This window comes from Pelodiscus sinensis, chromosome 1 (assembly GCF_052426305.1).
Source record: "Pelodiscus sinensis isolate ZL-2025 chromosome 1, ASM5242630v1, whole genome shotgun sequence".
NCBI classification, from domain to species: Eukaryota; Metazoa; Chordata; order Testudines; family Trionychidae; genus Pelodiscus; species Pelodiscus sinensis.
Window position 1 is genome coordinate 13925020 of NC_143052.1, and position 26854 is coordinate 13951873.

General features: G+C 43.3%; 1 protein-coding gene across 17 annotated transcripts in view; it reads left to right on the top strand.

Annotated features, from left to right (window-relative positions):
* The window catches only part of CELF2 (CUGBP Elav-like family member 2), a 495286-nt gene that overhangs the window by 322854 nt on the left and 145578 nt on the right, over positions 1 to 26854 (top strand). For 15 of the 17 annotated variants that reach the window (XM_025188438.3, XM_075908547.2, XM_075908455.2 and 12 more), the window contains one exon: positions 11839 to 12035. In XM_025188438.3, coding sequence (XP_025044223.1) covers positions 11858 to 12035 — 178 coding nt within the window. In that variant the 5' untranslated portion in view covers positions 11839 to 11857. Of the gene's footprint in view, positions 1 to 7568; positions 10792 to 10885; positions 11669 to 11838; positions 12036 to 26854 lie in introns of those variants that run through there. The other 2 variants (XM_075909082.2, XM_075908949.2) reach the window with 2 other exon arrangements.

Sequence of the window (26854 nt, forward strand, 5' to 3'; positions counted from 1 at the left end):
ATCCTTAATATGAGCAGTACTCTGCTCTTCCTTTCCAAATTTTAGGAAAGCCATTGAGATAAAGCAGTAATATCAGATGTGAGTTGTTGGCCTCCCCCTTTTTGACATATGCTTTTGGACCTTATTAAATTAACATTCAGAACTTGTATAACTCAGTGGTAAGCTGGTGTGCATATATGTGTGTATGTGGGTCTTTGTGCCAGTGTAGGAATGTGTTAGTCTAAAATACTTCCTGCAGTAATCATTTGGCTATACTGTAGGGGATCTAGTATTGTTTTTCAAAAACAAATGTTTTTCCTCCCTCTTGTACACTGTGTCCCATAAACAACTAAGAAAATCCTTGTACAGCTCAGAATAACATGTAGATAAATGCCATTCTGGATGCAGTTCACTAAAACTGGCACTATATTTGTTATCCCCTTTTAAACATAAAAAACAAAACTCTTTCATATTTGCTGTCTGAAGTCTTTTGACCCAAGGAAGAAGGGAAGTGAGTAATAACTTAGCAAATGTTTAGCAATAAGTGTTTAGTATCTGTGGAGAGGCTGAGGTTGTTGACAAGAAAACAGATGCTCAAGCATGATCTGAATTTAAAGTGAATGGCACTATTCTAATTCAGTTGCTGACATGTCGTAAGTGTGTGTGATTTTTGGTGTAATCAGATTTTAAAAAAACAACAACCCTGTTAACGCCAATAAATGTCTCCTGTCACACAAGAAAAAAAAGTATATTTCATTGTAAAGGTGTCTAATTAGGAGAGCACAACATTAGTAATCATTTCCATTAATATTAAGTGGTCAGCTACCTCACAGTCATTTACATTTAACCCCCTTCCTCCATTCCCTGCCATGCAAATCATTGTACCGAGGGCATAATTATAACTGCAGAACAACCTGAGATCTTGCACTTATTTGAATTGCAGTAGTATCTAGCGGCCTTTGTTGGGCCCCATTGTTTATGCTACACACAATTCAGGCTCTTAGGCAACAAAGAGTCTTTGCTCCAAAGAATCTACAAGAAGCAACTGGAAAAGATGTCAAGCAATGAAACAAAAAAGTGTACAGTAAGCATCACCCATCCTACTGGGGTCACCTGACGGTGTTTTTATCCTGACTGTGGCAAAGGTGTGTTTTGAGAGAGAATCTGAAGGAAAATATAGTTAGTGGGGTTTTTATAGACCTTGGCATCCTTACTAAAAGAATATCCAATTGGAGAGAGAGAAAAAACACAGACACAAAAATATGTGCACGTAACTCTGTCTTTTAATAGGTCAGCAGAAAGCAAAAAGCATTACAATGTAATACTCCCACATTGCATGTTATCATGTCATGGCTTTGTGTGTATGTGAATCATGTCTTTCTGCAAGGTACAATAAGACAGTCAGTAATTACACATGAGATGATAAGTCAGGGGCTGGCGACCTAGGCTAGTGAGTGGGCCGCATAAGCAGCCGTCCTTCATCTCAGTGGACCACAAAATTGTCATAACCAAGATCAGGATAGGGTAATTTTGCTAATGTGTTTGGATACCTAAAATTTGCGGGGTGTGCCAATTGAACTGTATCAGTGTGTTGGGTGCAAGGAGTCAATATGTGCAATCAGCATGTACCTCATTGCACATATCCTTGTTTTATGCACGTATCACTTTAGTAATAAAAAAAAAACCCACGAGAACAGATACCAGCGGAATCTGGGCGCAATGGTAAACAAAATATCTTGAGGGCCACACATTGAACTCTGAAGGTAATTGGCTATCTATACAGACTACACATCAAGGAGCAGAACTCTCAGCCTTCAGCTCCTAAAGCACAGGTCTGTGCCAACTGAACGCTAAATGCTTTTCCATTAGCCTCAGCTGTCTGATAGATAGACTAGAATTTTAAAAGAGCCAAAAAGACTGGTGTTAAACACCCCAATGCCTAGACTGCTTTGAAAATCCATTTTAGAGGACTAGACCATTGAACACTTAAACCGGAGTAGTACCCCCGTCTAGGTTGAAACATGCGATCAGTTGTATCTTTAGTTGTTTCAACTATTGGCTGATTGAGCAAAGCTATTTATAAGCTTACTAAGTAGAACCCTCTGACTGTTGGAGCTGAAAGAAGTGTATTTTATTCCTCCTGCTGCATGTATGTGGGTAACTATACAAATTAGGTGCCTGTGTATAGTGTGCATGCCACCATAAATCATTACAAATTGTTAAGAGAGAATGTGCAGGCACAGCTAACCAGAAGAGCTGAGATCTATAGGGTTCTCTGAATGTATTAATGGATTTGAATATTGGGTTTTTGGTGGGGAGGGGGGTTGTGGTTTTGTTTGTTTGTTTGTTTTAAGATTTGATGCAGCAAATGCACTAAGGTTGCAGGTATATTTGTTCATTGACTGAACAATTCAGGAAACATTCACTCCTCAAAAATATGACATTAACATAAAGTTAATCCGTAGTTTGACTTGACAATAGTACAACGCATTCAGAGTTCAATCTGAAATCATGGCCTTAAATCAATCTGTTTTGACCGCTCATGAAAGTAGGGCTGGCTTGGCCATGCTGGCTAAGCAGCTGATGGCCTGGGGTAGTTAAACATTCAGTCATTGTTTGCATGAGTGACTGTAATCTGGTAGGGGCAGACATTTACTGGTTTGTCTTGGGCAGCACAACTCATAGATCCAGTGCATGAAGCTGTAAATCCCCATAGTGAAAGATTATATTTGCTCCAGTATGTACAGCCAGTTAGATCATTAAAATCCAAATGACAGAGAGATTTGGCATCTTTCCTTTTTTCTTTAGCTCCTCCTGTAACAATAATAATAATAATAGCAAGGTATATCCAGACCTCATATTGCATATGTTAAATTTTGGATTCAGCAGTGAAACAAAAGATCATCTATTAGAGCAGCTGATTACAGTGATTTGCTTTATATTACGTTCCTAGAGATTTAACAAATAGACAAGTGCCAGAAGCTGGACTCTGCCAACACCTGAAGAAATGACTTATTGTGAATTATTTGGGAATAAATAATTAAATTAGTTGATTTTTAATTATTTCCTGGACAAGTGGAAGAGATTCCCTCATTTACTGCCATTTTAAAAAAAAAGTAACGTGGCAGCAAATATTTCCTGCACACTGTGAGGGCAATCTGTGAAAATCTTTGCATTTATTGTTCATTGCAACAGTGGCCAATGCCAGGTGCATCCGAAGGAATGAACCGAACAAATAATCATCGGGTGATCCATCCCCCATTGCCCATTCTGGCAACCTTGCAATTGTATGTGAATACCAGTTTGTTATACAAGCACCAGGGCAGCACGACTGGAGTTGCAAAGCGGGGTGTGTGTGTGGGGGGGGGGTAAGTCTTATATTGCATGTGTACAATATGATTACATGCACTGTATTGAAAGCCCTGCAAAGTGCTGCTGTATTAACCAGGTATGGTATCAGATCTGTTCAGCATTCCTTGTATGAGCACCGAGGAAACTTAATGTATTTAAAATAATGAAACCTAGTGTTTTATAGGAATTCTACAGGGGAAAGCACAGGGTATGCCATGCCACGAGATGATGATTTCCAAAGTGGCATTCTTCTCGCAAAGTCAATTTTTGAACTTCAGTGCTTATGGCACAATAAGCTTCAGGAAGTGGCCATCTTTCCATGCGACATAGGCCCGGTCAAGTGTGGATATTAAAAACCCAAAGGCTCTTTTGTGCAAGCCTTTGGTGTCCCGGCCAAAATCCAATTTGGGTTATTACATTCAGTATTTATAACCTCCCACCCCAACGCTCTCAGTTTTAATGGCATGTGAGATTGTTCTTTACTTTCTGGCTTGAACCACTGTGTGTTAAACAGCTGTTGCCTGTCACCCCAGGAGGAAGTCATTCCTCTATACGGCACGTCTGTAAAGCACCTTGTGATCCTTCCAAGTAAAAGGTGCTTATAAATCTATGACAGTAATTTATATGGTCACATCAGCTTTATCACTGTAAGGATTTTAGGGCCATGATAGATCCTTTTCACAAAACCCAACACAACGTTTCCCCAACCCCAGTTGGGGCCAAAAGGTACAGTCACTAAATATTTACGGCTATGTAATTAAAGTGCCTTTGTATTAAAATGGATTTAATAGTTTGTTCATCTGCAGCCTATTTTTTTCCTTATACATTTTCCCACTCTTTCTACATCTATAGAGCATTAATCCTGCCAAATGGAGGCACAATCACTTGCGTACAATTATGCCCATGTTTTGTAGCATTGGACAAGAGAAGGAAAGGCAAATCTGAAGACACCGTTAAAACAATTGGAGTTGGGGGAGGCTTGGAACAGGGAGAGGAGCTAGCCACAGTAAAACTGACAGAAAGGTTCACTTGAGGCCAAGAAACAGGCCTGAACTGAAGCTATTTGTCATTCATAATAATAACGCCCACTGACTGTTGTGGCTTGTTGTTGATGGAAATGAGCTTGCGTGGGTTTCTTGAGACCCAGACCCAAACACTGTAGTTCCAGGGCCCATCTCTAATTAATAAGAAATTCACTTTGAGAAGATTTCCTGGGGGATTAAAGACAATAGCCTGTGGATGCTGCTAGTAAATGTAAGTCATATTAAAACAATCTCTAGCTTCTCAAAGAGTGGCCCTGCCAGCTTCCTGAAATGATGGAACAATAGGTAGGTTATTAGAAGGAAAATTGGCACAAATTGAGAGAAAGGATGCTCTGGCAGCAACCACAAGCAGTCAGCCACTCACTGGCTTAATCTCTGCCCTCAGGCTGCTCTCCACAATACAGATGACACCTTGTCAGTGATTAGGATAACGTGCTGGGTCACCCCTGAGTCCAGTGGACTAAATTGGCCATAGAGGGAGGCTTACTGCAGTGCAGAGGCAGCTGGCCACATAACCTAAATTTTCTTTTTCGATATATCATCATCGGGGTGCTGACAGTAATTGTCATGGGATTCTGCTCTCGTTAGTGTCCTCGAGACACCGCTCCCTTTGTGCTCATGCTTTCAAGAAATAGTGAAGGCTTTAAGCTTTCCAGCATATTGGTTTGTTACCTCTCGGAAATCAAGTTTTGTGTGTGCTTTCTCTTTTTTCCTTGTTATTTTCTGAGTCGGGCGGGAGTGGGGGGAAGATGAGGAAGAGCCACTTCCCCTGAGTTCCAGTGTATCACCAAGAAAAAAGAAGGGGGGAGGGTCGTTCTCTCTGCTACCTAAGAAATCTCACCCTAATATCAAATCTTTTTGAGGAAAGATAACGTTAGGGACATAGGGTTTTTCCCCTGTCCCCCTTTCTTTGGGGTTTCTTTTTTTTTTTTTTTTTTTTTGAGAGGGATTGCTTGGAAATTATGCCATTCATCTCATCATCTTGACCATACCCTACTTCTGGTGACATGCTTATTTCTCCCAACAGACAGGCTGATAATTGAATCTTAATTAAGGTTGCCAACTTTTTAATTGCAGAAAACCAAAAAACAGTGCCATGCCCTGCCCCTTCACTGAGGCCCTGCTGCCCACTCGCTCCATCTCCCCTCCCTCTATCGCTTACTGTCCCCCACCCTCACTTGCTTGAACCCGGCTGAGGTATGGGAAGGAGTCTGGGGTGCGGGCTCCCAGCAGCACGCACTCAGGTGGCTCCTAGAAGTGGCTGGCCTGCCTGCTCCTAGGAGGAGCGGCTGAGGGCTCTGCATACTGCCTATACCCACAAGCACCACGCCTTCAGCTCCCATCGGTTGTGGCTCCAGACCACTGGAGAACCAGAGCTTAGGGTGGGATAGTGTAACCTTGAGTGGGCCAGACATCACTGCCCTTCTCCAGTGTCTAAAGAAACCCCCACTTCCACTGCAGTACTGGAGACCCAGAGTTTAGTCTGTTAGGAATTTCAGCCCCCATGCCTAGGAGCCAGACCATTTCTGGGAACCATGCAGAGCCAGAGAGCCTGCCTGAGCCCCACTGTGCCACCAACTCGTCTTTTAGCGACCCAGACAGCAGTGGTGACCGGAACCAGCAGGGTACCTTTTTGACCATGCATTCTGATTGAAACCCCGATGCTGGGCAATCTAATTTTAATGAAGATGTTTGTGGGATTATGTTTCTGTCGTGGGCTCAGAGTAGATTTCAGGGTGTGGATTAATTAAAACTGGTTCTTCCCTTTCCTGTTAAGAACATAAGAATGGTCACACTGGGTCAGACCAAAAGTCCATCTAGCTCAGTATCCTGTCTGCCAACAGTGGCCAATATTAGAGGGAGGGATCACAACAGGTAATCCTCATGTGATCCCTCTCCTGTCACCCGTTTTTTCCCATTGATTTTTCTTTATCAGTGGTCCAAATGTGGTAGCTCCCTTGTAGTCAGAACAGGGTCTCGATTCCGCTGTGGGCCAGAGGGGGGCCGAGATGCTTGTCTACAGTCCGTCACTAGCTTGTGCTCTGGTTTGGAGAGGGCCAGTCCCAGAGTCACTGAGTCCGGCCTAGCTGCAGGAAGAGCATGGAATTAGTTCAGCCCCGGCCCTTATTCAGGACAGGGCAAGCCCAAAGTCCAGGGGCTGCAGGCAGTGCAACAAACAGCTAGTAAATATCTCAGCACTAGCTAGTTGTTGGGGGAGGCTTCCACCCATGAAGGGCAAGTGGCAGGGCAGTGCAGAACCGCTCACTTCACTGCAAGCCAGCCCATGGCCCTAATGGCAGCAGCTTCATCTGCCACGGAGTCAGTGGGGAATCCACATTGCAACACGCTGACTCACTCCAGTTATCCCTGGGCCTTGCTATACTCCCCCTCCAGGCTCACCTGTAGTCTCAGGGATCGTTCACCTCAAGCAGCCTCTAAGGGTCCATCTCTCTGAGGGATCCTGGTGACCCTGGCCAGTCACTGTCTTGCCCCAAGTCAATGTGGTGGCCCGGGTGGTCCAGGCCCATTGTCCTCTGCCTGTTGGCTCACCTCAGTCTCCCAGTGCGAGGAACCAACATCTGTCTCCTCCTGCAACTGGGGCCTAACTGAGCTCCTGACTCCAGCCTTTATACTTCTGGCCCCACCCCTCTATTTCTAGGGGGTGGGGCAAGACTGATCTGGCTACACTCACTAGGATACTTGCACTGGCATAGCAAAGAACAGAAAGTTTTGAGTGACTTGCCCAGTGAGTCAGTGGATGAACCAAGAATACAGACAGTCCCCGGGTTACGTATAAGATAGGGACTGTAGGTTTGTTCTTAAGTTGAATTTGTATGTAAGTCGGAACTGGTACATATTGTAGGGGAAACTCTAGCCAAACATTTCTCCAGAGCTCAGTTTTATTCTCCCACACCTCACTTCCCTCAGTCCTTTATTCTCAAGCTGAGGTGTCTGCTGAGAAAAGCCGCTCCGCGTCTCCCTGGTCTGCTGGGGGAGGGGGGGCGCTAGCTTCACGTCTCCCTGGTCTGCTGGGGGGAAGCAGCTAGTGCGGGGTTGCCTCACCCCGTTTGTAAGGAGGGATCCGATGTAAGTCAGATCCATGTAACCCGGGGACTGCCTGTAGAAACCTAGGAATTTTAAATCCCATTATTCTGTTTTTTGTTTAGGTCCTGATTCAGCAAAGCACTTCAGCAAGCATTGAAATTTAAACACAAAAATCCATATTCAGTAAAATACTTAAGAACATGCTTAATTGAATCTCCTTTAAATTCCAATAAACTTAAGCATGTGCTTAGGTACATTGTTGAATCGGGATGTATTTAATCATATACTTTGCTGAATCCAGGCCGAAATGATGACTGGGATTAATTGGAAGGAACACCTACCTTTGTTGTTTGTTCATATCGATGTGTTTTTGAAATGTCAATTTCATTAGTTTCAATAATTAAAAACAGAACGCAATGCCATCACAATGCCATTGTTTTTTTCCTCTTACCCTGAACAACTCCAGCAGTGTGTACCCTTGTTGTCCTGCACCAAATGCAATTTGTGTAGTAATTTTTATCTTGTGCTTTGGTGTGTACGTGTATGTTCAAGGAGTCACTAGAAGATAAAAGGAATGGAGAATATAACTTTTAATAATGAATTATATTTGTTAAGGTTTCTAAAATATTGCACATTAATGTAAATAAGAAATCAAAGCACAAGTCACCTTGGTTTCCTAAGCAAAATATATAAAGACTATCATAGTAGAGGGTACCTTGCAGAATTAGCTAGTTAATGTTTCTGAAGTGGTTTGAAATAAAGGAGGAGGTTTTCAAAGGCCCAAATGGCAATTAAGTGCCTGAATCTACATGATGGGCTGGGAAATACGCTAATAGCCATTTACGTCTTTGAAAGTGTCCTCTGAATAGACCAGTATTTTTTTTAACTTATGCAAGTGTGAAATATGGTCCCACATTTCTCAAGGCCAGAAAAGATCATTATGATCGTTAGGTCTGACCTGCTGCATAATATTGGCCATAGATTTTTGCCTAGCAATTCCTGAATGTAATGCTAATAAGTACAATAGTATCATAGGGCTGGAAGAGACCGCACGAGATCGAGTCCAGACACCTGCCCAAAGCAGGACCAATCCCAGCTAAATCATCCCAGCCAGGGCTTTGTCAAGCCAGGACTTAAAAACATTTAGGGATGGAGATTCCACCACTTCCTTAGGTCACCCATTCCAGTACTTCACCACCCTCCTAGGGAAATAGTTTTTCCTAATATCCATCATAGGCCTCCCCCACTGTAATTTGAGACCATTGTTCCTTGTTCTGCCATCCATCACTACTGAGAACAGCCTCTCTCCATCCTCTTTGGAACCTCCCTTCAGGAAGCTAAAGGCTGCTATCAAACCCCCCTCACTCTTCTCTTCTGTAGACTAAATAAGCCCAAATCCCTCAACCACTTCTCGTAGTTCATGTGCTTCAGCCCTCTAATCATTTTGGTTGTCCTCCACTAGACCCTCTCCAATGCATCCACATCCTTTCTGTAATGGGGGGCCCAGAACTGGATGCAGTACTCCAGATGTGGCCACAGCAGTGCAGTGTAAAGGGGAATACCGTAGTTTAGCGAATATAACCCGCACCCGTGTATAACATACACCCATGTATAACCCGTGGTTTTTCTTTTTTGTGTTAAAAAAAAAACCCTTAGATTACCCACGGACATGTATAGCCTGCAGGTCCTGCATTCATCCACTCACTGCATTCACCGCACTCACGCCCAGGCCTCACACAGCTGCAGCCAGGCACAACCCACCCTCCTCCGGGTGGGAGAGCAGAGAGCACAGCGTAGGCAAGCTGGCCGGCCTGCAGGAGGGGAGCCTGTGCCCCGCGCAGCCGCAGCCAGGCACAACCCACACTCCTCCGGGCGGGGGAGCTGCTTGTGAGTAAAAATAAACTTGTATACCCCACAGAAGTGTATACCACATGGGGGGCGGGATTTGTAAAAACGTGTATAACCTGCGGGTTATATACGCTAATTTATGGTAATCACTTCTGTAGAACTGCTGGCAATGCCCCTTCTAATGCAACCTAATATGCCATTTAGCCGTCTTGGCTACAAGGGCACACTGTTGACTCATATCCAGCTTCTTATCCACTGTAATCCCCAGGTCCTTTTTTGCAGAACTGCTACTTAGTCATTCAGTCCCCAGCCTGTAACAATGTTTGGGATTCTTCCGTCCCAAGTGCAGGACTCTACACTTGTCCTTGTTGAACCTCATCAGATTTCTTTTGGTCCAATCCTTTATTCTGTCTAGGTCACACTGGACCTTACCCCTGCCCTCCAACATATCTACCTCTCCCCCTAGCTTAGTGTCATCTGCTAACTTGCTGAGGGTGCAATCCATCCCCTCATCCAGATTATTAATAAAGATGTTGAATAAAACTGGCCCCAGAACCGATCCTTGGGGCACTCCGCTAGAAACTGACTGCCAAGTATCAAGGCCCTAAAACTTGCCGACTGCTGTGTATGGGTGAGCCTCTGCCTTGTGTAGGGTTGTCAGCACCCTGGGATTGGCCTGGAGTTTCCAAGAATTAAAAATTAACTTTTATCTGAAGATTATGTCATGTGATGACAACCTCCAGAATTACTTGGTGTCACATGGAACCCAAGGACAGTTAGTGAGGCTTTGCTTGTGGGGGAGAAGGCTGCTTGCAGGATTAGAGCCTTTGTTTTTCTTCTGCATTATTTCTCTCTCATTCATGAAGCTAAATTAGGTAGCTGATAGCAAAGATCTCTCAGATATGCAAACTGCCATGCTAGTGTTGTTGTGATCTGTGGAAGAGCTTTTAAACTAACAAGGTGTGGAGGACGAGCAAGAATATTTGTACATTAAAGCAATTAGAAAGGGATGAGCAAAATTATGTTGCTTGAGAGCAGACCTGTACATTTTTCTCCTGTGGTAATTCAGGAAAGAGATGAGTCATAGAAGACTAATAATAGAATGAAGTTTATTCTATTGCCCATGGAGCTGTGTTAAACACACTTGACCAAACTGTTGATCAAACTTTTCATCATCAGTTTTGATATGGGCTTTTCATGTAACTTTTTCTCCTCCCTTCAATAACTAGGGAAAGTATGAAAGTTAATTTGGGCATATTAATGTGTTCAGGTGCACAACCAAAAACTGAATAATTTGCCTGAGGTATGGCCTTAAGAAAGAGAAAATATGCAGGGCTTTTATTTTAAAAATACGTAAAATGTACAGTCTGGTCTTTATTCAGACTCCAGCCCTTGAGTGATATGGGTGTTCTCTTCTGGACAGTGTCATCTAGAGATTCTGATCCACAATCAAGATTTTTAAAAGTGACAGATGATTCCAAGTGCTGCTATTTTTATGTGATCATCTTTGGACATGCCATAAAAGGTCTGTTTCAGAGAGTGGGTGCACAGCATTTTCTGAAAATCAGGTCTCTTTAAGTGTGCCAAATTTTTAAAACCTTGGTCCAAGAAAGTCGTTTGGAAATTATCATAGTTAACTACTGATATGACTTAAGTTTTATGCATTTTACCTTTATTCAATATACACAATGATTTGTTTTCCTCACATTCAGAAATAGTGATACTCTGTGATCTACCATGTTCCTCCTACAAGTTGAAAATTATCTGCATTTTTTTCCCCAAAATGCATAGTTGTTTCAAACGTAAACGCACATCTGGAAATCAGAGGGGTAGGGAATTTATGGGGTCTCAACAATTTGAAACACATAATGTTGTTTACATGGTGCTAAACTTTTTAAAGCAGTGTTTTCATTTTCTGAACAAAGCAGGCAATTCTGCAACTAGCTTTCCCTTCTGAATGGGTGCTCTTTGTTGCAGGGTGCACTCGTTCCCTTTTTAAAAGTGTAGGCAACTAATCGGCAGCAACCAGCCACATAGCTGGAGTGTTTTCCATTCTAGGCAATATTATCCTAATTTGATGCACACATGGGTGCTTCACACAATCTGCAAATTCATCGCTGGCATCTTGCATTAGTCATCTGACAGATTGCCAAGCATTTCATATTCCTTTCATGTGACTTCTTACAAAACACACGCGCGCGCATAGACACACACACACGAATCAGGCAGTAGCCAGTTTGGTGCTGTTTACAACAGCTGTATATAGAAACCTCCACTTATTCATAATTATCCTTTGCTTTAAGATGCAAAAGTACTCGCTTGTGGCTTGTATCTTCCAGCTCTTTTCTGAAATAACAGTATTAAGCAACAGCCTGCAGTGAAAGCCAGAGTCAATGAAAAATGTAATGCTGTTTTTGCATTGTTTTAGGTTTTAATATTTATACTGTTAATTAAGCATAATTTTACCCCCATTGTGCCCCATTTACATCTTTTCCTGCATCTACTCTACATCAAAAATGCTCAGTCTCCTTACTATGCCTATTTTTTTTTATCTCTTTGTTCCACTTTCTAGTAACGGCACAGCTAACAAGATGAATGGAGCTTTGGATCACTCAGACCAACCAGACCCAGATGCCATTAAGATGTTTGTTGGACAGATCCCACGTTCATGGTCGGAAAAAGAACTAAAAGAACTTTTTGAGCCTTATGGAGCTGTCTACCAGATTAACGTTCTCCGAGACAGGAGTCAGAACCCACCCCAAAGCAAAGGTACGGTAGTAGGATTGGCTTTGTTTACTTTTTATTTTAAAATTCTTGTGACTTTGGGATTTTGGCAGGGATGTCTGGTTTTCAAGCATATGCTATTGAGCTAGTCAGAGACCTAAGAGATGAGCATTTCTGAATACCTATAGATTACTGGCTACCTTCTCTTCAAAAATTGCAGTTTAAATACCTGTTATCTTGAAGAGGCCATTCCAACTGTGCAAAAAATAACAAAAGAATGCAGCCCTCCTGTAAATTATTATTGCCAAAGGACAAGGAAACCTGAGCGGTTAGTTTCCTTGGATTAGCTCATGAAGAATATAATGTTCCACTTCCTTCCACTTACTCTCTCAGCACCGCAGGTGGGAATAATTTGAGGGTTTATGGACGAGAGAGCACAGCACTGGGTTCTTACTACATCACCTCCCTGGAGACAATAAAAGAAGTCCCGCCTGATTTCCAGATTTCTGATTTCTCTCCTGAGGTCAGATTAGGGACTGGCTCTTTGGCTGCTACTTACCCAAAAGATAGCTTCCCTTTGTCTTCATTTTTGATGTACATGTAATAATATTTATCCTTAACTATATTTCTCTGAGTAGATATATGAATGTAGGTAGTTATCGCTGGATACATGTGTGTGTATGTGTGTGTGTGGGGGGGTGTTAAAATATAGAATGTAAATATTTTGTGTATCTCTGTATCACAGAACATTTTTTTTCAAATAATATGCTCTTTGTTTAATATTTTTCTGATCTTCTCCAGAATGTGTGTGCTAAATATTTATTAGTGTTACAAATAATGAGCTTTCATGGGCAACACCCACTTCCTCAGATGCGCTCTGCTCATCTTAGGAAGTGGGTGTTGCCCACAAAAGCTCATGATACTATATATATATTTGTGTTTGTCTCTAAGGGTACGTCTAAACTACATGCCTCCATCGACGGAGGCATGTAGATTTGTTTATTCGAAAAAGGGAAATGAAGCCGCAATTAAAATAATCGCGGCTTCATTTAAATTTAAATGGCTGCCCCGCTCTGCCGACAAACAGCTGACCAACAAAGGCTTCCTTGTGACCGCGGCGCAGCCAGACTGCCCCGATCTGCCGACAAACAGCTGATCTGCTGTTTGTCGGCAGAGCGGGGCAGCCATTTAAATTTGAATGAAGCTGCGATTATTTTAATCGCAGCTTCATTTCCCTTTACCGATCTGTCTAATCTACATGCCTCCATCGACGGAGGCATGTAATCTAGACACACCCTAAGGGGCCACAGGACTACTTGTTTTTTTAAAGTTACAGACTAACACGACTACCCTTCTGAAAGACATAATGAGCCCTACTCTTCAGGTTTTGGATCCCTGCAGATGGGCACCCATGCCTGTTCCTGAGAAAACTTGATATTCTCTTCATCCTTAGCCTCTCCTGACCACGTCTTTAAAACGTACACACTGTGGAGAACGTCAGAAAGATGTTATGGGTCAGCAGCTGATTCACAATCCCGAGCAACAGTCTGTAAAGTTTCCCATTCAGCAGAGGTGATCACTGTCCTCTGAGTCAGGATCCAAAAATTTTGGATAGCCCCGTGTCTTCTGGCCTTGTAGCAAGTTGATCTGTCTGCACTGGGCCAGGATTGTCTCTCCTCTCCTGTGGCTGTGATATTGGTAGTTGTAACAGAGTCAGCTCTCTTTGGCCTTTTTCCTTGCTGCTCCCCACCCTGATAACCCAGCAGGATACCTTAATATTTTCCCTTGAATTTTTTCTGTAATGCCACTTGTGCTTTTGCAGATTCCCTACATAGATGACATTTGCTCACCAGGCATCGTGTAGGCATCTAGCAAGCATGCGTGGCATACAATTTAGGTAACTAATAACATTCAAGTTCTAGCATTGAAGCTGCATCTTTGGTGCCCCTAAAACAGAAGGCATTTTCTTGTTGTAGCATGGGTGCCCTTTTCCCACCATAGGCTCTGCATATGCCCTAAAGAAACAGAAGGGGATTTATCTTAGTGCACAGCAAAGTTTTCTCACTATGGATCTTTGTCTTTAATGCTGGATAGAAGACTGTATTAAAAGGCCAGCCAACTGGATTTACTACGGCCCATGTTGCTATGGATGAGCAAACTCCTGCTTAGTTTAAACCAACAGAATGCTGAATTTTGAGGCTCGCTTCTTTTAAAGCGCTGATTCCTGACCCACTGAAATGCTTTCCCACGAAGCAGTACATGAAGTGAGGATGGCATTCAGATGAAATAGGAGAAGCCCATTTCTTTGATGTTTCCTATTATTCAATACCAGTTTGTCAGACAAGTTGAAAGTATAAAGGTTAAGCTTCGTAGACCAATTCTCAAAACTTTATTAGTTCCCTCCACCCAATCTCTTATCTAGAATGCTGGCCTTTCTTTTGGCGTGTGTTCTCAGCCAAGGGAACAGGAGAATTAATTGAGTGAGTTTAGTCCCAGAAAAAGCCAGACAGGCTTGCAGACTTAGATTCTGGTGATAACTGCAGCAAGCTGTCCCCCCGGTGAGCCTTTCCACCTTCGGGGTGCAGAGATATGGCCCTGTGCCCATACACTTCTTGCTTTGCTGGGACTGCCTGTGAGGATGCTTGCTGTAGCACCTCTTCCATTTCTGGTGGGCACCTCTCCCCTATGACAAGACCTAGACTTTCATAACCCAGTCTTACAAGAGTTTAGAAAATACACATTATAACTGAGGGGGAAAAAAACCCTTTTACTAAAAGCTGTTTCTAATGTTCTTAATGTCAAAAACACACAGGAAACACTAGGTTATTAAACACCATTTTAGCAGCAGGGACAGACTTTATAATTGATTGGTAATTCTGAGGGATGCACTAAATCGGTGTCTACAGACTACTCAGCCACTCATACCAATTCTTATTTGAGAATAAGTTGGAATAATGGTTGCTGGCTATCCTGAATCTCTTGAGTTTTATTGGCTCACATGTCTTCTAAGTGTCGCTTGCGATGGCAATAGAGCTATTCCTTGTTTTGCATTGCAAGGTCATGGCTTTAGGTCACGTACAACAGCATCATGACATGGCAAGATCAAGACATTGCTTCTTTACCTTCTTCAGGATGTGAATTGCAAAAGTGCAAATGCTAGTTGGCACGACTTCCTGATTTTAAACACTCTGAATCTAAATGTGGAATAGTGTTTGATTGTAGAAAGCCTTCCCTACTACTAAACTACAGCCCTGTATTTCTGCTAGTTTGGCCAAAGAGAATTCCCTGGTTTGGTCTAGAATCTCACTGATGAGCTCTTTGTCAGGCTGAAGTCTGAGTCTTTTACAACTGTCAAAAACAATCAAAGGATGATTCATTCTCCTCTGCTGTCATTAAGACGGCCTTCTGTACCCTTTGCTAGGAATGTCCTAGTTCTTGCATCTCCTAGCTTTATTTTCCACTTATATTCCAAATAACTGAAGTTGGAAGAGGAGACAGATAGAAAGCAACACTCTTCTCACTTTAGAGAAGTACCTGTTTAGAGAAGTACTTGTATCAAGCACAGTACCCCAAGGGTCGGTTCTGGGGCTGGTTTTGTTCCACATCTTTATTAATGACCTGGATAAGGGGATGGATTGCACCCTCAGCATGTTTGCAGATAACACTAAGCTAGGGGGAGAGGTAGACATATTGGAGGGCAGGGATACGGTCCAGAATGACCTAAACAAACTGGAGGTTTGGGCCAAAAGAAATCTGATGAGGTTCAACAAGAACAAGTACAGAGTCCTGCACTTGAGATGGAAGAATCCCAAGCATTGTTACAGGCTGGGGACCGACTGGCTAAGCAGCAGTTCAGCAGAACAGGATCTCGGAATTACAGTGGATGAGAAGATGGATATGAGTCAACAGCGCACCCTTGTAGCCAAGGGTACGGCTACACTACCTTGTTAGTTCGAGCTAGGTATGGTAATGAGGGCAAGAGGAGTTGCAAATGAAGCCCGGGATTTAAATATCCCGGGCTTCATTTGCATGTTCCCGGGCGCCGCCATTTTTAAATCCCCCTTAGTCCAAACTCCGTGCCCGTGGTTACATGTGGCACAGAGTAGGTAGTTCGAATTAAAGATCCTAATTCGAACTACTGTTACTCCTCGTGGAATGAATCCCAGGCTTCATTTGCAATTCCTCTTGCCCTCATTACCCTACCCAGCTCAAACTAACGAGCTAGTGTAGCTGTACTCCAAGAAGGCTAATGGCATATTGCGGTGCATTAGTAGAAACATAGCCAGCAGGTTTAGGGAAGTGATTATTCCCCTTTATTAGGTACTGGTGAGGCCACATCTGGAGTCTTGTGTCCAATTCTGCCCCCTGCCCTCCGTTACAGAAAGGATGTGGATGCATTGAAGAAAGTCCAGCAGAAGACAACAAAAATGATTAGGGGGCTGGAGCATATGATTTACGAGGAGAGGCTGAGGGATTTGGGCTTATGTAGTCTACAGAACAGAAGAGTGAGGGGGGATTTCATAGCAGCCTTCAACTACCTGAAGGAGGATTCCAGTGAGGATGGAGAGAGGCTATTCTCAGTGGTGACAGATGACAGAAGAAGTGATGATCTCAAGTTACAGTGGGGGAGGTCTAGATTGGATATTAGGAAAAACTATTTCACTAGGAGGGTGGTGAAGTATTGGAATGAGTTACGTAAGGAGGTGATGGAATCTCCATCCCTAGAGGTTTTTAAGTCTCAGCTTGACAAAGCCCTGGCTGGGATAATTTAGTTGGGGTTCATCCTGTTTGGGGCAGGGGGTTGGTCTCGATGACCTCCTGACATCTCCTCCAGCCACAAGATTCTATGACTTGGGCTCAGAATTTACTTAGAACTCTCCAGGCTGTATCCACCTTTGCTAAGGAGTGGGATTATCTGGAAAGCAGAGAGGTCACCTTGTGGTAAGTAAATCTGTGTTACCCATGTAACTTTGTGGCCGGGACCCTGGTGGCTGTGTCACCTAGTGGCTGGGTCATAGGGCGAAAAGGCAGGTGCTAGCCCCCCTCCTCCTCTGCTCCTGGCCCAAGAACACTGAACCACTTCCAAGTCAAGTTCTTGAGTTTGGGGCATAGTTCAAAGAATTCAGATTCTCCTTCATTGGGGCTTCTCAATAGGTTCTCCGCTTTTTCCAGAGGGGCAGACTGAGGGTTTTCTTGCTCCCATGGCTGCTGAACAGCCAAGCTGTGGTTCACATCCTTACACTGCTGAACCGGGCCCCTGCCTCCTTGCTAGTCAACCCCAAACTGAGCTAGGCTCCTTCCTTTTCTCCTCCCTCCAGGCCTGGCCTTGGCTGCACGTAAAGCAGGGCAGGGCTAGCTGGGCCCAGAGGCTTTTTTTAAAAGCTAGATCCTCCTTTCTCCAGTCCCTCACAAGCTTTTTACAGACTCCTTATAAGATTAAGTGACGGGCTGCTGATTGAAGGATGAGGTGTTGTCGTCGAAGGCTGGTGCTATGGGTTTATCATGCTATTTCACATGTTAGTTTAAGCTAACTGATGGGCAGTGAGTTCTGATAACACAAGGGGTGCATATGTTACTCGTGTGGGGAGCTGAATGAGTAAACCAGGCCATGTACAAAATCTATTTGTCATTCTTCAGCCACAATTTCACTCATCGGTAATCATCTGATGCAGGTGCATGAGCGTGAGAGAGATAGAGGACAAGGAGGCCCTCTTCCATTCCAGTCTCCTCCCATCTTCTCCCATCACCCATTAGTTTTGAGTCAGCACTTTGACAGAGCAGAAGAGGAGTCCAGACAGCATTGGCCCAAAGTGGGCATTTACCGGGAGGTGCACCGCTCTGTCATTGTGTTCTTTCCATAAATACACCTCTGCTATGTGCTGCTCAGACATGGAGACGCTAAGCAAGCAGTCTACACCTATCTCGCAGATGTCCGCTGGCTGCCAGTGAGAATGTTCTGCTCCAGTGCCCACAAACATGTTATGACTACACCTGGCTCCAGCATGCCTGAGAACTCCAAAGGAGCCTGCAGAGCCTTGCACTTGGGGTACATCTAAACTATATCCCTTTTTTGATAAAGGGATGGAAATTAGACTTATCAAAATTGTAAATGAGGCTGAGATTTGAATTTCCCGTGCTTCATTTGCATAGTGGCAGCCGCGGCTTTTTTCGAAAAGCCGCTTTTCGAAAAAAAACCACGGTCAAGATGGGGATCTTTTGACAGAAATTTTCAAAAAATTAGGGTCACAGGATCTTTTGAAATGGGGCATTTCTGTTGAAAGATCCCCATCTTGACTATGGTTTTTTTTTTTTTTTTTTTTTTTTGTCAAAAAGCGGCTTTTTGGAAAAAAAGCCGCGGCTGCCATTATGAAAATGAAGCGCGGGAAATTCAAATCCCAGCTTTATTTACAATTTCGATACATCTAATTTACATCCCTTTATCGAAAAAGGGATGTAGTTTAGACGTACCCTTGATCTCCTCTCCAGCACTGTAGAGTCTTGATTGATTTGGCCATAAGCAGCCTGTTCCCTGTCCGTAACACCCCTGTGGCCTAAAGCCACATGCTATATCTATGGAATAGCTTTCAGCTGTTCATTCTAATGTGTTTTGCTGAGAATAAATAGTGCTTTCTCTAGTGCCCTTGAGCTAACAAGCACAGACTATAGGTTTAACAAACTTAAATAATGCCATGTGTGTACGCGTGCACATATGTGTGCTTTGTGGAGTTCATTGAAGCTTAAGAAAACTCCAGTCTTCAGATGTGTGTACATGTAAACTACACACCATGGGTGTGGTTCACTGTCCCATATAGTGGTGCTTAGAAAACTATTCTATGCAGCATGGTAATAGTTTTTAAAGGCAAACACTTATAGTTCATAATATATTAAATAACAATTGATAATGCTAGAAAAAAAAACCTTGTCTTGGGCACAATAGAAGGGACAGAGTTAAGGTTGAAATTTTCAACCTCAACCCTGACATTTCTGACTCTTGGATGCTCAGTTTCTAAACCGTAAAGAGCATTCTCTCCAGACTTATGCAGGGGACATTCATGGCAGAATACAATATAGGATAGTTGTGAGCTGATTTAAATAAAGGTATTTCTTCTTTGACAGATCTGCTGGAGTTTTCAAAGAGGTGTCTGAGAAATGGACAGGTGTGAAATGGTGTATATAATCTACTTAGAGTTCCCGGGGCAGTTCACAGTATGTCACACATGAGACTAATGCACAGAGTTGCTAGCAAAGCAGAGAAGGGCCCATTTTCAATGGAGAAAGCAGCTGGTTTTTATAGTTGAGGGCAGATTTGAACAGGGAACGGTTATGAGTTGGGGAGAAAGGGGATGAAGGTTGGAGAACCACAGGGATTGGTATTGGAGATCAATATTTTTTTCTCTGTATGTAAATGACTTTAAAGAAAGTACCACTAACGTTAGCCATGGTTTTTGATCATACAAAATGGATTGGATGGAAAAAGAACCAGCAAATAACGTGTTGAAAGGAATCAGATATGAAGGAGTCTGGCTGGATAAAATGACCCTTGAATTAAAAGAATAAATTTGAGGTTTGTGTCATAGTATATGTTAAACTAATACATTTTGCAGATTAAAAAACAGGAGAAGGATTTTGGGGAGTCATAAAAGCTAAAGCCATGAAAGGACTATCATGATACATTGTATCTCTGTGGTACAAAAGGCACTGAGAAAGCAAAGCAGTATAAATTCAAGCATAGAACACCATTTACAGGGAAATACAGTAACACTCAATATGGACTTTTTTTAAAATATCATATTTTAACTACTGTTCCTAAAATACCTAATATTTAAAACCATTCTATAGAAAAGCACCATTGGCAATAGTCCAAAGTAGAGTAGCATGAATCATAACAGGGTCAGCTATGGTGAAAGGTCTAAGAGGTCTAACTTGAAAAGAGCTTGGAAGAGAAAGTAACAAAAAGAGAGAAGAGAAAAGCTGTGGAAAAATACAAGACTGTACTTGGCTTTTGGGATCTAAAAAAAATTATAGGAATCTGATGGAAGTTTTATAATATGCTAAAGTGCATATTCAGGGTACAAATAGATAGGCTCTCTCAATTAATATCAAACCCTGAGATGACACAGCATAGACTTAAAATAGAAATCAGCAGGCAAAATAAAACAAAAAAACCTCTGCCCCCTTTTCTCTCCATCCAACGGGTAGGATGTTCTTTACCAGTAGAATCAGTGACTATTCTTCAAGAAAGTTCCTCCATCCACCAGTTTCAAAGTGCTGCTTCTGATACAGAAAGCGGCACATAATGTGAGCTCTGCCTCCAGGTGCCAGGTAATGTTTCCTCACTCTGCAATTCACAGGACAGAATGGCAGCTCCTTTGGTCAGTTGGTAAGCTGCATTCAGCTTAATGAATGTCTTGGCCCTCTTGTGACACATGCTATTTTTGCTTGGCGATAGGGTTGAGGAAGAGCAGATGAGGCTAATTTCCCATCACATATGTGACTGTGAACTTGTCTACAAAAATCTGCCTCACCATAAAATCCATTCATGGTGTATTGCAGAAGAAGGAATCACATCAAAACCAACCCAAAGCCCACTGATCAGAATTAGTTTAATTGATGAGCACGTTTCACCAATGATGATGTAAATTGATTTATTCAAAATGACCTGTAAAGGAGAATGGTGAACAAAAGAGGACTTTGCCTGTTTTTGCTGCTGGTTGGTATTTGGAGGGGGGGCCTGGAAAAGATTTTTTTATTCTTGTTTTTAGAAATTTAGCACTTGTTCTCCTTGAATCTCTGGATGACTATTTAATTCTAACATCTAAGAAACGCTTGAGAAAAAAGAAAGTTATGTTAAGGGATCATCGTGCCTGTCGTTGCAATTCATAGATGAGATGGAGCCCAATCTATATTGGGACCCACCATAAATCCAGGAAAAATAGGGAAAGTCAGACACACCACTCCCAATATGTCTAAGGAGAACAAAAATCAGAAATTCGGTCCTTCATAATAAAGAAGAGAAAAGGGGCACAAAATTATTTGCCAGGTTACTTTTCTAATCAATTGCAGGATAATGGAGAGGGGGGAAGGTTGAAAATGTTAAAACTATCATTTTTGCCAGCTGAGATTGCTCTGGGGGGGAAAAAGCATATTGCATAGATATTGATCAAGAAAACAGTAGATAAATCTTATCTTCTTTGAAGTTGGAAAAGATCTTGTCAAGTAATTCAGACTCAACATTTCTTTGTGGGATATTTTGTAATATCTTTTCGAAAATCAAATAATTAGAAATTTGTTCATAAATATAAAAGGATAAATCTGTTAATATATGTATTTAATTCATACATTGCCCTGCACTGCTGAAAACACACAGACAAATTAAAAACCTCACGCTCGGGCATGAGAGTAGGAGTATGAAATTGAATATTCACAAAAATGAAAACAATCAGTAGAGGTTCATTTTCCAAGCTGAATAAAATACAAAAAAAAAATCCATGGAGACAAGTTGGCAGAGCCTGATATTTATCCTATGGTACATAAGGAACTGGATGAAGCGATCCTGGAGCTATTTTCAAGAACTCATGGAGGATGGGGTGAGGACTGGAGAAAAACAAACATAGTACCTACCTGGAAAGTGTGAACAAAGATGACCCTAGGAATTATAAACCAGTAAGCCTAGCTCTCTTACCTGGAAAGATATTGTTATTAAAAATCAATTCGTAAGCCCCTCAATAGTAACAGAGTTAAGGAATAGCCAACATGGATTTGTCAAGAATCAGTCATGCCAATCCAACCTAATTCCCTTCTTTGATAGCATTGCTGGCCTAGTAGACATGACATATCTTGATATTTAGTAGTGCTTTTGACACAGTCCCACATTATACTCCCATAAGCAAACCAGAGAAATGGAGTCTAGCTGAAATTACTGTGAGGTGAGTAAAAACTGGATAAAAAAACCACTGTATCTAACAAGTAGTAATCAGTGATTTGCAGTCAAACTGGGAGAGTGTATCAAGTAGAGTCCTATGGGGATTAGTCCTGGCCCCAACATTATTCAATATTTTCATTCATCGCTTGGACAATGAAGTGAAGAGCATGCGTACAAAACTTGAACAGATGGCACAAAGCTGGGAGGGGCTGCAAGCATGTTGGAGAACGGGATTAGAATTCAAAATGACTTAATTGATTGGAACATTGGTCTGAATGTAACAAGATAAAGTTCAGTAAAGAGAAGTGCAAACTACTTCACTTAGGAAGGGAAAAAATCAAATGCACCCCTACAAGAAGGCGAACAACAGGTTAGGCTGAGTAGGCTCTAGTACTACTGAAAAGGATCTAGGGATTAGAGTGGCTATTAGTCAACAATGTCATGAAGTTGCGAACAAGACTAATATTCTGGGACGTATTAACAGAAACCTTACATGTAAGAAACAAGAGATAAAGGTCCTGTTGTACTCGGCACCGGCATGGCCACAACTGGCGTGTTGTCCAGTTCTGGGCATCACGCTCTAGGAAAGATGTGGTTATAAGAAAAGAGCCCTGAAGAGAACAACAAAAATTATAAAAGAATTAGAAAAACCTGACCTATGAGAGAGGCTTAGCAAAAATTGGGCATGTTTAATTTTGAGAAAAGACTAGGGAGGGAGGAAGACCTGATAAATCTTCAAATATATTAAGGGCTGGTATAAAAAGGATGGTGATTGGTTGTTTTTTGTGTCCATTGAAGACAGAATAAAAAGTAATGGTCTTAGGTCACGCCTTCACTTGCAGCTCCCAAGATCGCTCTTCTGGCGTTCAATTATTTTAGAGGGTCTATTTAATATCCGTAAATCAATCTCTTAGGGCAGCACTGGTCTGCGCCTGTACTCCTTGCAGTCACAAGGAGTAAGAGAAACCGTCAGGAGTGTTTGCTCCTGTCGGCCTCCCTCTCTGAAGGTGGCACCAAGCTCGACTTAAGGTAAGCTGACTCCAGCTATGAATTTTACATAGCAGGAGTTGTGTACCTTTACCCAACCTTCCAGGTCTAGTGTAGACCTGGCCTTAATGTGTTGTAAAGGAGATTTAGATTAGATATTAGGAAATTTCTGGAATGTCGAATCCCCATTATTGGAGGTTTTTAAGAACAAGTTGCACAAACACCTTTGAAGGGCAGCAGTCTAGATTTACCTGGTGCTGCTGCAGCGCAGGGAGCTGGATTTGATGACATCTTGAGATCCCTTCCAGCCCTACATTGCTATGATTCTGTAATCTGTGACAAGTATAATAACTCCTTGATGCTCCAAGCACTTGCTTATTTGAGTTAATGGAAATAAGTGACATAAAACATAATATAATACTTGTGCATAAAATCACTTAGATGTTCAAGCATGGGACCTACATTTTTTATTTGCATTTCAGTGGCAATAATCTGAGGTATTGCTAGTAACACAGGTAAGGGTTTTAAAAAACCCTGTAATTTTCATCTCTAACACTGAGCGTCATTCATTCATAACATCATAATAGCAACATTTGTGAAGGATGAGGGAGCAAGTTTGCCATCTTTACACAGCCTGGTTGGGCACTGGGCTCAGGGGAAGAAAATATTGAGAAATGCGCAACAGTCAAAAACAAAGAGCACTATAGAATAATAGTGAGTCTGTACGTTAGACTATATGGAGCCTCTCTATAGCTAAAATAGGATGTTAAATATCGATTAATTGAATAGTCGATTAACCTCATGAAGTCTTTTTGGTAAGTTGACTATTCTATAGTCCCTGGGGCTGGCAGCCAGGGCCCACTCCCAGGGAACTCGCTGCTGCCTCTCTCACAGAGGCAGCAACACTGGGTGCTAGGTGGGAGCTGATCCACGAGGGGAGCCAGTTTAAAAACCAGCTCCCCTCGTGAACTGGCTGCCTGTCACCCCACACTGCTTCCTCTGATACAAAGGCAGCAGCAGCCCTTGTCTGGGGGAGGGGTGTCTGAGTTCCCAGACCTGTCACAAGCCAGAACTGAGCAGGGCTGCCTGTCTGTCTGGCTCCTAATACACTTAAATATACAACTTCAGCAGGGTAGGTCCCAGACCCAGTGCAAGCTGGAACTGAGCCGGACTGCTGGCCAGCCTGCTAAAAAATTTACTGGCAAGGGGGAGGAGAAATGCATGTAATGTGTAACATTAACCTATAAGCTTTTGCTTATCGGTTAATTGTCTATATTACTACATCCCTAATCTACAATGACTAAACCTATTTCCCATAGTAATGACATTCACAACTTTAGCCCTTCCCACTGCTTAAACTGCCTAAACCGCCTGCCTGTCAGCCAATCAAGAACAAGAAAAAGGAAATAAATCCTTCCCAATCAGAATTTAGAACCCAACAAGAGAGAAATACCAGAGTCATGAAAATATCCACAGGGCACTTCTCCATCACTCTTGATTTAATGTGGAAGGTGCCCAGATCCAAGAGTGATGAGTAGCATATAAACATGAGTAGCATATAAACCCTAAGGGTATGTCTACACTACAAAGTTAGTTCGAACTAACGGACGTTAGTTCGAACTAACTTTCATAGGCGCTACACTAGCGCTCCGTTAGTTCGAATTTAATTCGAACTAACGGAGCGCTTAGTTCGAACTAGGTAATCCTCATTCCACGAGGATTAAGCCTAGTTCGAACTAGCTAGTTCGAATTAAGGGGTGTGTAGCCCCTTAATTCGAACTAGTGGGAGGCTAGCCCTCCCCAGGTTTCCCTGGTGGCCACTCTGGCCAACACCAGGGAAACTCTACTGCCCCCCTCCCGGCCCCAGACCTGTTAAAGGGGCACGGGCTGGCTACAGTGCCCGTGCCAGGTGCAAGCCTGCCAGCACCCAGCCAGCAGACCCTGCACCCGGCACGGCTCGAGCCACCCACCCGATGCTCCCCAGTCCTCCCCCTCTTCCCGGGACCAGGCTGGCGGCTCCCGGGAGCTTGCCTGGGACCGCAAGAGGCGACACCTGCCTGGGCTAGTGCGGACATCGTGGACCTCGTCCACAATCTCCGCACTAGGCACAGGAAAGTGGCCGGCTTGGGCAGGAGAGCTGCCAGCCTGGCCACCCAGGAGCAGGTGTGCAAGAGAATCAAGGGGGTCCACTGAGACCCCCGACCCTGAGCCCTGAGCTTACAATGGCCGTACTGGGTCAGACCAAAGGTCCATCTAGCCCAGTAGCCTGTCTGCCGACAGCGGCCAACCCTAGGGACCCTGGAGGGGATGGACCGAAGACAGTGACCAAGCCATTTGTCTCGTGCCATCCCTCTCCAGCCTTCCACAAATCTTGGGCAGGGACACCACTCCTACCCCCTGGCTAATAGCACTCCATGGACCCAACCTCCCTGACTTGATCTCACTTCCCTTTAAACTCTGTTCCAGTTCTAGCCTTCACAGCCTCCTGCAGCAAGGAGTTCCACAGGTTGACTCTTTGCTTTGTGAAGAAGAACTTTCTGTTACTAGTTTGAAGCCTGCTACCCATTCCTTTCCTTTGGTGTCCTCTAGTCCTTCTTTATGGGAACTAATGAAGAACTTTTCTGTATGCACCCTCTCTACCCAACTCCTGCTTTTAGAGACCTCTATCCTGTCCCCCCTCTGTCTCCTCTTTTCTAAGCTGAAAAGTCCCAGTCTCTTTAGCCTCTCTTCATAGGGGACCTGTTCCCGACCCCTGATCATTTTAGTTGCCCTCCCCTCTCCCAGCCTCTCTCTTCTCCTCTCCCACCTCCTTTTCCCAGTCTCCCCCAGTTTTGTTCAATAAAGACAGATTCCATTTTGGAAGACACGTTATCTTTATTTTGTACATCAAGAAGAGGGGCTAGGGAAGGGTAAGTGGAAGGAGGTGAGGGAGGAATGGGGCACGAGCCCCCGATGGGGAGGACTGGGCTGGCTCTGTGGGCTTCTGGGGGTGGAAGCTCTCCTGCAGCCCCCCAATTGCCCCTCTCCCCAGATGGCAGCCTGCGGCAAGTGCAGCCGGGCTGATGGCCGAGTGGTGTGATGTGCCCAGTGTGGGCACTCAGGGCACTCCAAGACAGGACTGCTTTGCAAGCGGGGCACCCCTGAGAACTGTCTGTCTGGGGTGGGGGTTGGGACCCTTTAAGCACAGCCCACGGCTGGCCTGAGACAGCATCTCCACGCTCTAAGTCCTCCTCTGATGCCCTGCCGGCACTGCTTCCGGCCATCCTTAAGCCCAGTTCAGGGTCCACTTAATGTGGACATGCTAGTTCGAATTAGGAAAATGCTAATTCGAACTAGTTTTTTAGTCTGGATCCGTTAGTTCGAATTAGCTTAGTTCGAATTAACTAATTCGAACTAAGTTAGTTCAAATTAACTTTGTAGTGTAGACATACCCTAAGATAGGTTATAGCACAGCTATTCACTTCAGATTTCCCAGATCTGGAAGTGAAACAAAACCCAGGAAAAACTTTAGAGGAAGTATCTCATTCCTCATAGTACTGAAATATGTTACAAAATGTATGTGGGTGTAACATTTTTCATGTGCATTCATTGTTTAGGAGTTGCAATAGCTTTATTGTGCTGCACACTTTGTTTTCTCAATAGCTACAGGTGTTCAGTGCCAGTTATAGTATTGGGTTTGGGGTGGGGATGAGTGGAATGCTCCTCTCTCTAGCCCATACTGAATCGCTACCATCCACCTATTTCACAGAGGCCAGCAAATAATTTCCTAATGGTCCAGCCTTTCAGCAACAATCTGGTTTGGGCTGAACTCAAATCAGCAACCTGTAGGAATAGGGCTGCTTATCTCATACTAATCTGGGGCCACCCTGAACAGAGAATGAGGCATTGTAAAGAATCTAAGTCCTTTCCTTCTAATCTCTTATAAAAACACTTTGAGAAAATCTGGTGCATAAAA